This window comes from Loa loa (assembly GCF_000183805.2).
Source record: "Loa loa unplaced genomic scaffold supercont3.16, whole genome shotgun sequence".
NCBI lineage: Eukaryota > Metazoa > Nematoda > Chromadorea > Rhabditida > Onchocercidae > Loa > Loa loa.
This window is the reverse complement of record NW_018108196.1, coordinates 69,104-80,258: the sequence shown is the minus strand read 5'-3', so window position 1 is coordinate 80,258 and position 11,155 is coordinate 69,104. Positions and strand designations below refer to the sequence as shown.

At 34.0% G+C, this 11,155-nt stretch overlaps 3 protein-coding genes across 3 annotated transcripts in view; all 3 read left to right on the top strand.

The window, feature by feature from the left end:
- Positions 1-1,236: 1,236 nt before the first annotated feature.
- On the top strand, positions 1,237-2,682 carry LOAG_09072 (hypothetical protein; the record flags this gene model as incomplete). Its single annotated transcript, XM_003144601.2, has 3 exons — positions 1,237-1,365; positions 1,641-1,760; positions 2,551-2,682. Exons 1-3 carry the CDS (start codon positions 1,273-1,275, stop codon positions 2,680-2,682), a joined length of 345 nt encoding a protein of 114 aa, XP_003144649.2. The 5' UTR covers positions 1,237-1,272.
- A 4,095-nt stretch (positions 2,683-6,777) lies between these two features.
- Positions 6,778-6,927, top strand: LOAG_09071 (hypothetical protein; the record flags this gene model as incomplete). Its single annotated transcript, XM_003144600.2, has 1 exon — positions 6,778-6,927. One exon carries the CDS (start codon positions 6,778-6,780, stop codon positions 6,925-6,927), a length of 150 nt encoding a protein of 49 aa, XP_003144648.2.
- A 2,219-nt stretch (positions 6,928-9,146) lies between these two features.
- The window catches only part of LOAG_16736 (hypothetical protein), a gene marked incomplete at both ends in the record, with an annotated part of 6,623 nt that continues 4,614 nt past the window's right edge, over positions 9,147-11,155 (top strand). The window contains 2 exons of the mRNA XM_020449390.1: positions 9,147-9,269; positions 9,942-10,039. Of these exons, the coding sequence (XP_020307079.1) occupies positions 9,147-9,269; positions 9,942-10,039 (221 nt within the window). The remainder of the gene's footprint in view (positions 9,270-9,941; positions 10,040-11,155) is intronic.

The window sequence follows — 11,155 nt, the reverse complement described above, 5'->3', positions numbered from 1 at the left end:
TTGTTGTTGTTGTTGTTGTTGTTGTTGATGGTTGTGGATGATCAAATATTGCAAAATATACATATATATCGCAAAAGTTCAAAGTAACGAAGAAGTAATTATCGAAAGCGCAATCTGTTGATATCTACAGAAGCGAGCATTATCAAGGATCGTACATACTCTTCCCCAACTAATCTTATTAACCACTTTTCTGCTTTGTTGGCACGCGACCTTCCTTTTCGAATGATCCTATTGCCACCATATGTAATCCCCATTTTGTACTTTACAAATAGAATACAGTCGGCAACTACGCCTTGTATCAATTACGGCTCAAATAATTCCTTCCCTTTACCTCTTACTTGGTCGGAAAATGCTTTTGCGCTTTTCGTCATTGTATAAATTACTCAGCATGCTTCTTGGAACTACATGGGCTTCAAGGTACTTTTCCGGATTTACAATAATACCGGAGATATTGGAGTCATAATTGCTTATTCATGGTTTAAGGTTATTATTTCCTCTCAAGACTTTCTTGAAAGGTTTTTGTTAACTTACTTTATTTCCCAGTGCTGCAACGATAAATGACTGATTAAAACCTTCGAAAAAAATACTAAGAAATGAGAATGGAAGGCAATTAAAAAGTCATAAACTTCAATACGGACGTATTTGTCACCTTCTCATCTTCCGCTACATTTTACCGTCTTCCCATTTCTACTCTCAAAATTGTGGTCCAAAAATTATGATTTGGATGGGTTTGCTTTATTCATTCGGTTTTCCTTTGATCAGTGCAGTAGTTTGTCTTTCACATATATACTCATCTACGTACCTACCGTACCCAAGTGGACAAGCTCGTTGTCACACTCTCACTACAACTTTCAAATATCGCAACAACTACTTTATAGTGACTCACAAGTTTTTGGGGGAAGATATCAATGCTGCGGTGATAATTTCTTCTTTAGTTTTTTTCCTTATATTGTTCGACACTTAATTTGATTTTATGAAATAGTATTTCCATTTCGAATTGTCCTCTTATCACTGGTTTTTTGTTTGCAGAAATTTTTAGATTTTCCAAAAATTTGCAATGCATAACTTGTGTAAAGCGGAGTTTGGAACAAATTGGGGTAAATTCTAAATTTAGATGATAATGATTGTCCGGAAACATCTGAAACAAGCTATTCGGAAGGCGAAGGAACCGGAGAAAAAAAAAATGGAAATGCACCAGAAGATGCAAATTTCGAAAAAAATAGAAGAGTGCGTCGAAACAGAACAAGTTTTAGCAGTGAGCAACTCGAGATTATGGAGGCAGCATTTAATGCGAATACTTATCCTGATCAGGATGAACGGGAACGAATTGCTGTAAAAACAAGCCTTAGTGAAGATAAGATAATGGTACATGAATCTTCTGTTGAATTTTTTGAATAATTATTTACACGAAATCAGTATGGAGTTAATTTTTAATCAATAATACTGCCATTTGAGATTTCAAGGGAATCTTTTCAGTTCTTTTTATAGTCGTTCTTATTAAATCAAAGTAAACATTAAATCTCTCGGAACGACAATACCACCCTTTTCAACATATAAGCATTGTACCCAATTTTAAGAACTATTGTACAAATTAAATGAAATTTTTTACAAATATCCATAAATGAGCTGCTAATATTTAGACATGGTTTAGTAATCGACGAGCACGTTGCCGGAAAAATTTCGCCTTTACAAGTGCCAGTTCACTTCTGATTCAGAATATTGCTCCCATGTCTGTTTTGCCTCGGTCATCCATACGACAGGTATAATTCCTTTTCCGATATTCAAATACCACTTTATATTTAAGCAATTGAGCATTTTATATCATAAAATAAGTTGTTTTGAAAGTTCAACCATTGCAGTACAATAATATTGCAATTCGGGTAAAGTCTAAACTTTAACCTTCTGACTTGCAAAGTTGTCCAAGGTCAGACATGCCACTATGGTACTTTAAATCCACAATTCCTTCCTTGAAAACGGCCGATATCGGCTGATTAATTTGCCAGGTTAGGTGTCCATGCTTATAATGAATCTCTTTGAGCTTTTAGCAGTTCTTCACACTTCTTACGAGAACAACTACCAGTTTTTCTGTGAATATCCTTCCTATCATAATAACAGACACCTGACAATACCCATCCTCTTGTCTTCCCAAATAGTAACTTTATTACTACTCCATAAAATGCAGCAATTTGTAATTATTCATTCTGCTAATGGTTCAATTCAAACGTATATACAACTCAAAAGAGTTTATATGAGCTTGTTCTTCCAACAGCAAGAGATAAGTGCTAATAGTGAAGGGAAGGTAGAAAAGAGGAAGTGAATATACACTTCTCGTAATTGTACCTTGTTTCACTGATACAGTAAAACGTGATGAATTCGATGAATGTGTCCTTTAGGATTTCATTTGTCACAGTGTCGCAGAGCGTATATTTAGAAAGAAAAAAAAGCTGCTGTTGGTAGGGTAAAAAAGTTATATTTTAAACTTAAAAACTTTTAATCGATATTGGAAATTTCGAAATTCAGTTTTCAACTAATTTCTAAAACTTTTTTTAGCCTGCAACTGTGCCGTTATTTTCATCACAAATGAATTTATTCCCATATCCTGTTAGTCCGACATCACCAGTGAAGTTTCAAGACTCATCAATGGCACCGATTCTTTTTTATCCACATTATGCATCTATATGATAATTTCACTCGTAACTATGGTTAGATTATCAGCAATGAGGTTGTATTGCATTCATTTCTTTCTTGTTCTTATATTGAATGAAAATCCTGAATCGATATGGAATCATTACAATACTTTCATTTTCTGTAAACGAGAAGACTTTACAAAAATTAAAAAAATGTCTTCCCGTCATGCAAAACAGGAAACATGCGGTATTTTGTTTATGAACTATGTCCTCTACTACAAACAGGTGTAAAAATTGATCCTTACATTCATTTTGTCATTTTCATGAAGTGGATGAACGAGCAAAATGGTGTCGTTGTAATGCGATGTAATTATTTATGAGTTTCCGATGAATACAATTTGTTCCTTTCCTGAATTAACATTGCATTACAATTCCAGTTCCTCTTCTGGACTGGGAAACACTGACCTGTTTTCTTAAGACTGCATATGATATTGCGATCAAAATCGAAATATAAGCTCGAACGAAGAACTTTTGCAGCTGAACGAGGAGAGGCATGCAATGTTTTAAGACAAGCCTATCGACATCTAACTTGTTGCATTTTGGAAAATACAATTCTAAGAAATCATAGGATTAGTAAGCATAGAAAGGTGAGTAATAGCGTGAAATGCTCAAAATCAGGCAGGGACATTCTGTGCAGTAATTGCTGCTTTGGAAATTTATTCCTTATTATTGTTATGAAATCAAGTAGCACAGCCTTTTGCTTAACCCATCGAATGACAAAGATGTTATAGTAGCCCAGCAGTATCAGTGACCGTAAACAATGATTAATAGGTTGCTATCCATCCTAATAAAGTTTTTAGCCAAACGGATTTCTCCCTCAGACCAATAACATCAAACAAAATAATTAAAAAATCCAAAAGAGAATTTCCACCTAGTGTTGTCAACAATGCAAACACATTTCAGTGACAAATGAAATCGTCACGACATAAGGTCTGAGTATAAGACATCGGAACAACTTTCTCAAGACCAATTGATACGTAAATAGGTCGAGAACTGTTGTTTTAGAATAGTTAGTTAGGTGTAGTTCTAAACGAGATGTGCATTATTCAAAGATATACCGACTTTTAATATAGGTTTGGGAAGGCTATGGTTCCTCGTTCCCTTATTTGGGCATAGAAATAATGTCCCTCTCATCAGAAATGGATCTTTTGGAATGCTAACCACATATTTATCTTTTCAATTGGTTTTTAGTGTGCTAGTGCATTAATTTTTAGAAAATTTTGACTATAATAACACAACAACCACATTTTATTTTCCACTTTCCAAATCTGTTTTTTATAGCTTTCCCTGAATCGCTTTTTCACTTATCCCGGTATTTTCTCTTCATCCGTATCGTTATATATTCCGACACAGGCGCTCAATGGATCATACGGTTTCGTAGGTTCGATGATGAATTAATTAATATTTCCTTGATCTTCACAAAATGAGAAAAAGTGATAACGATCAACTAGAGTGTGTATTATTATACTTCGTACATCACAGTAGTGGGAATGAGTATTAAGATAGGAGGTGTGAGTAACCTTGTCGTATAACCCATCGCTGTTTGTGCACGCACACAACTCAGAAAGATCGTAGTATTGATAAGGATTTTCAATGAACTTAATGACTGACTAACTGAATGGCCAACTAACTGGAGGAGTGAAGGAAGAATGAATAAGTCAATGATTGAGAAATCCAGCGATCAAGTGACTTACTAGAGCATTTACATGATGGTTTTTTAAAGCCAAAAATGAAATTCAAAAGTCTGACTAAGATTTTTCTGGAATTCGATTATGAAATTTTACTTTCATGAGCAGAATAGTTTCAGCGGTTAATTTGCAGCGCTTATGGCAGATGTAAAATTCCGCTGAAAAAGGACGATACTAAGAACTGGCAAGCAGATAAATCTTTGATCTATTCTCATCACCCATCAATTCTTCATTAAGGTACTGTGGATCAATCAAATTTTAGCATAATTTATTATCTGATAAGATAAAAACTGATTTTATCGGGTACAATTAAGTTACACTTGTCCGAAACTATAGCCTTTTGCTTAGCAAAACACAGTGTTCTGCTAATAATCATCACAAGATACCGCTACTATATGCATCGTTGTTCTAACAAAGGCGTACATCAAATAATGATAAGGTTTAGGTATTAAGTGTTAATTTAAATTTATACATGGTGCAAACTCAAGAGACTAAAAAGGGTTTTCTCCATCGACAGTCGATAGTCGATAGTGCGTGAAAGAAAATTAAAAATTCAAAAATCCTCAAAAAGAAGGCATTAGTAAATCCACACAAAAGACCCAACTAAAACTAAGTTAAAAGGTTTAGTAATATCCTAAACTGAGGATATTTTGATAGCTACAACACTATTGCAATGAAATCACGATATCTTGTTCTAATTATCAATCATCAAATCTTTACTGAAAAGGTCATTTTTCTCATATTAATTTATCAAATTTCTAAGTGTAATTTATTTAAAACCAATTATTGCTTTCTTCCCTGCGCAGTTAATGTAATCAAAGGGACTGTGATGTATATCTGTGTAGTTGAACAAATTGTCCTTGTTGTGGTTGTCCTCTCTTTATGTCATTCAATATTTTTTACACTCCAAATCATCAAAATCAAAGCAAAAAATCATTGAAAACTGTAAGGTTAGAAAAAATTACCACTTTTTCATTTTTCTTCATGAGCAGAAAATTCGAAAAGTGCCGCCGGTCTGAAAACGATTAAAACGACACTTCATAATTATATATCAAATTTTTGATGCGGGCAGGGAAAATTGACTTTGTTTAGAAAAAAAAGAAAAACCATCTGAACTCAGTTGCAGCTGCAGCAATAGACGCCGCGCCACTCGACCATTATCGCTTTGTAGATTGTCACTGCCCGTTTAATTTATGTCGTCATTAATTGATTCCGATAGAAAGCTAAAGAATTCTGTCGCTCTTTGGGACGAGTTTTTGCATAATGGGCTCGCCGAAGACTGATGATATAATATGCCAAAAAAGAAGAGGCGGGGAGGGGTGAGAGGTTGCTGGTAAGGTAAGGGAGGGGATGTTTTGAGAAATTTTCGATTATTTATGGATTGAGTTGAATTGGATGATTGTTTACCCACTTCCACTTGCACACAATCTCTCTCCTACCGCTTTTGTTCTGTTAAAGATTGGAGATAGTTGGAATAATTTGTCGGGAATGGGTCTTGAGATAATTTGTCGGGAATAGGTCTTTTGTGAAAAAATGGAACTATTTACTTCCTTGAAATAATTACCTTTTTATATGTTCGATTAATCTTACTTTGAAACGATTGTCTAACAGAGAGCCACTTGTTGACCGTTCCTTCCTTACCAATGGCGAACGGCATTCCTCATTGCCATCATATCCATGTACATATTCAGTAAGAAACTATCTGATGATAGTTTCATTTTTTGCCGAGGAGAAATGGATTATAATAAATGTGCATTAGCTGGCCAATTAAAGAAAGAAATAGAAGATGAAATAAAATTTGTTGACAAGTTGAGAAAACTATCGTTCGATGCGATTAATTTGCTTAGGAAAAAAAAATCAAATAAAATCAAGTATTGTATTTGCTTGAAAAATATCCGTAATTACTTCACCTTTTAAAGCGTAATTTTTGATCATGAAATGTGCAGAAAAATTTTCCAATTTCTTTTTTTTTTTTTGTAAAAAAAAAAAATGTTGGGAAAAAATAAATTAGTTGATGAAAGACAAGACCTTTGAAAAAGTTTATGCTTGTTGGTAATTGTGGATATTATACTTCGGATAATTATTATAAATATGCAGAACGTTCCAAGAATTTAGAAAGACTGAAAATCTGTTATAATCCCGGAATTGGTCGCATCTAGACCTAAGCTGATGAACTATTACTATAGCTTAGACTCTTGTAAATGAAAACAATACACATTTTCTGCCTTCATCATTTATGATCTTTTCTAGATTTAAAGTAATAAGAAAAGTGGCATAAAAACTATTTTTAATTGGAGGAGATGAGCTGGTAAGTTATCGCTTTCTGTCTCTGAGACAATCTCTCTGTATTTCCTACATACTTATTAGGTTTAGATTGGTATAAAACTAAATGTAATGACATAATGAATGAAGAAAGCGAACTTATAAGTAGTCAACGAAGTTGTGCAGATGAAGGATGCTATACTTTTCTGGCAAAGGATCCCGGAGGTAATAAATTCACATCATATGTTATGGGTGACAATATTCAGGATGATCTCATGGGTTTAACTTAGGGCTAGTAGCTTGTTTGACTGGCAAAATATCACGGTATTTTTACAGGTATTGATTATACAAATATTTTTCGGGAACTTTGATTAAATTGCATCTATTAAAAAAAATATAAAGTTGTAAAGATTTTCCGAGACCTTTTTTATGGCAAACTAACGAAGCATTACTATAGCTGATCGAGTTGGGGTCACTTGAAAATGAAATGAATTACTATTGAAGTGACGCGAAAAGATACTTTTGAGCAAGAGGCTGCGATCATATGTTCGCTCTTACGCTGCAACTCTTATGTAAACAAGCAATAAATTCCAGTTCTTAATAACCGGGATTTAAAACTGAATCTTGAAAATATGACAAAAAATAAAAATATTTAACTGGTATCAAGGATGTCAACATTTAAGATATAACTAATGTTTCAAAACCTGAAAATCAATTTCTTATAACCTTCATTTCAAATTTTAATTTTAAGTGATAATTTGATTTCACAATTGCATAAAGCTGCATAAAGCTTGCAGTTGTTTTCCCTGTTGATTTGGTATTACTTGTTGTCGACGAATTCCATCGAAACTAAACTTCGTTATTTCATTCTCTTAAAAAATGAAACCGAGTGTCTGTTATTTTTGGGAGAGAGAGTGAGAGATGAACAAATGAATTTGTATTCCTAAGAACAAGCGAGTCATTAGCAAATGTAACGGTTTGAAATTAGGACTTAATAAAAAGTTGGGAAGACATTTGAACTGTGTGACGTATTTAGAAGAGCACACAAGATATTCGAGATTTTCTTTTCGGTTATTGCCATGCAGACCTAGACCGCTTATTTTAGTAATGTTCAATAATGATATTTGCATTTTCTATTTCCTATACTTTCTAAAAAAAAATGTTTAAAGTGTGACCATTCAATCTGAGAAACATTTAGGGCCTTCTAGACTACAGCGACAGCCAAATCTTTATGTCTTTTGCACAGATCCCTAAGTTAGTTTCTTTAGCTTTGAAGGTAAGGACGAGATAGTTTTGTCGAACAAATTCGCTACAAGAACATGAGCAATTGCAATTAACGAGGCGCTTTCAATCTTAGTCTTTCCTTACCAAATCTATAGAGAGAAAAGAAATAATTTTAAGGATTTTAGACGAGTTCTTGAGGTTTAAACCAAATCAATGTAAAAATGACGGATAACTAGACATTCATTCAAATTAAAAGTTCCAGTCTTTGGACCCACATTTTGAAAGCTTCGCCGTCCTTCAGTCTAACTACAAATGAACTAGCAATGCATTGAAATTGACTTAAATCACTTAAGAGCTAATTTCGGATGTCCTCACTTCCTTCATTGGACACTGTAAAAAACTGATGGTCGTTCTATCCCATGAAATGTGTTAATTTGAAACCCCTCACTATTTCCCTCTGACCTCGTGACTCTATTGTTAATATCATGTTAAATCTAACAAACTTTACCAAGCACCATTAAATCCTATCACAGACTGTTTTGTTACGTTCATATACAATTTCATTGCAATCATTGACTCTTTCCATGACAATGATAAGAATGATGCAAATGGGTACGATAAAGATGATGATGACGAAATTGATAAAGGTGACATAGAATATGTAATGTTGCTCTGTGTCTGATACGGTACTTAATGGTGTGGTTGTTGGGATGTTCGGTGACAGACTTGTAACCATAGGACCCATATGTGGAGGCGGAGCAGAAACCAAACAAACACACATCGCACTGGGAATTTTCGGGTGGTTAATAATGCTGTGATGGGTTCTAACAGCGTATAATTATCAGTCATCAACAAAACAAACCACAGAAGAAGGAGTGGAGATGGAAAGGGAGTAGGAGGACGGGGATAGAGATCAACCGTTGGTAACCTGCAATGTTAGTGTGGAGGTGTTTATTTCAAACGGAATGGATATGGTTTAGGAAGGTAAAAGAGAAGAGATGAAGGAGGAGGAGGTCAAAGAGATGATAACAAGCAAAACACGAGATGAAGTTAAGTTGTATTATGGTAGAAGCAATCACACCAACAAGGAGCATTCATATTTTCGGATACATGAAAATGATTTCAATCATAGAACACTCCCACCTCCATGCACCTTCGGACAACCGACGCCCCGCACATCAAACCATTAAAATTATCATTCCTTTTTTAAATAATCGGTAAATGGTGTGAATTGGTTGTTGAAGTTTTTGTTGTTGTTGCTGTCATTGGTACTACCACCACAATAATGGCATGTACCATAGGTAATGCCACTACCATTGACATCAGCTCTACTACCGCTGCTGTTAGTGATACCACGGCATTAACATCAAACCATCATTCTTTCACATTTGCTAATATTATGGGACAGGTAATTTATTTGTTTTCTGTGAATTGACTGAAATTCTAAATGATCACTTGATGCATCAGAATTTCTCATACATTTAGCTTCTTCAACATTGCAAGCTACGATCCTGTCAGGGATTGTCTAGAATAAAGGTAAAAAAATCAAGTAGTTTATCAAAAAGTCTAAAACAACATTACGTTGAGATATTCTCTTCTATTAAGAAATTCTTCTAAAGGAAAATATTTGTTGAATTTCGAAGAGAACCTTTACCTCTGGTAAATTTCTGAGATTTACAAAATTTCATTCCAGTTTGAATCAGTTTGTATTAGTTCTATTTGCATCCGTTTTTAAATGTATCTTTTCCAAAATGATAAAAACAGACTTCCGCACAGTTCTACCATTTCATTGAAGGTTTTGTCTATCAGCAACTCCACTGATGATATAAGGTTACACCATAATCTGCAGAGGTCATATTTTACATCCCACCTTATTATTGATATTAACTGCTAGCACCTCGATCTCTTTAACTTCTCCACAACCAAAACCGGGCTGTTGATCTCTTGCATTCCTAAATAACCGTAAAGTTATTTAATACAAGTATGTTACACTTTCTATTTTCTTCTCAGTATTCTTAGTCTTCATTAACTGTACCTTACTGGATTTGAAAACTAACTGAAAAGTAAATAGCAATTATAGGGTCGAGTGAATCAACTTGGTGGTGTATTTATCAATGGCCGTCCGTTGCCCCAGCACATCCGGTTGAAAATTGTTGAAATGGCTACCAATGGTGTGAAGTAAGTCTGAACTGTTTTTTATTCATGTTAAATACCGCAAAGCTTTATCATAACCGTTGTGATAATCGTTTGATTACCACTCAATGTCATTATCATTTCAATGCTGCAATTACCAATTTCAGAAAAGCAGTTATTTATAAACCAAATATTTTTGGTTGATTTTGCAAACATAAACTTCAGGGAACTGTATTTTGCATAACAATGTAGAAAACGTTCATTTTTTTTTCTTGACATTCGAAATGAAGTTGAAGAATTATAACCAAATAATAGATAACAGCGAATCTTCTTTTATGCTCTGAAAATCTGAAAGAGAATTTCCAAGTAATAATACAGCTACCGTTGAATCATGCATTCGAAGAGTCACAGTACCGCCCAATATTTCATGAGAACTTCAATTCGTTCCACGCAAAAACAACTGCTTACAAAACCGATCAACAGCTTAATCAATGGCTAGATTAGACGAATATCCAATTTTTATAATCACAAGCTTTCGTCAATAAAATAACTATGGTTAACGTGACATTCCTATTGTATCCAAATCAATTCATATTCTGAAGTGGTAAATTATAGAAACAACTTTGATAAATTGTGATTCAAAGAAACGAATCAAACAAACACGATAAAATTTAATGACCTCTTTCTGCTATAGCAAGTGTATCATTTTATTGAAATGACCCATGTTAGAGTAGTTTGATTCAAGATAATTTATCTAAAAAAGCAAATTGCGTACTTCATGTCCAGCAATTTCCTTTTTTTCTAGCCCCTCCTCATTCTTTTCTTAATGACATTTTTTTGGCCATTAAATTTAAGAGCGCCATTTATTTTCTCTAATCTTTTCTGGCGCAAAAGAGAAAAGTGTTTCACGGGTGGTCTTTTTCACTTTGTTCATTTGTAAAGGTTTTTTTTTCCTGGGTTCTTATCGATACGAGGAATTTACCCTGTAAAAGCGATCGGCTCAAAAATTAAGCACGAAGAAACTTTTTATAACCTTCGGAAGGTAAGATACTACTCAGTGATACACATATCGATTATTAAATCTTATGAATAATTCATTTTCTCCATCTACTTTCTTGCTTTGTTGTTAAAGTGCCATTATTGAAGTTTGATACGAAACTC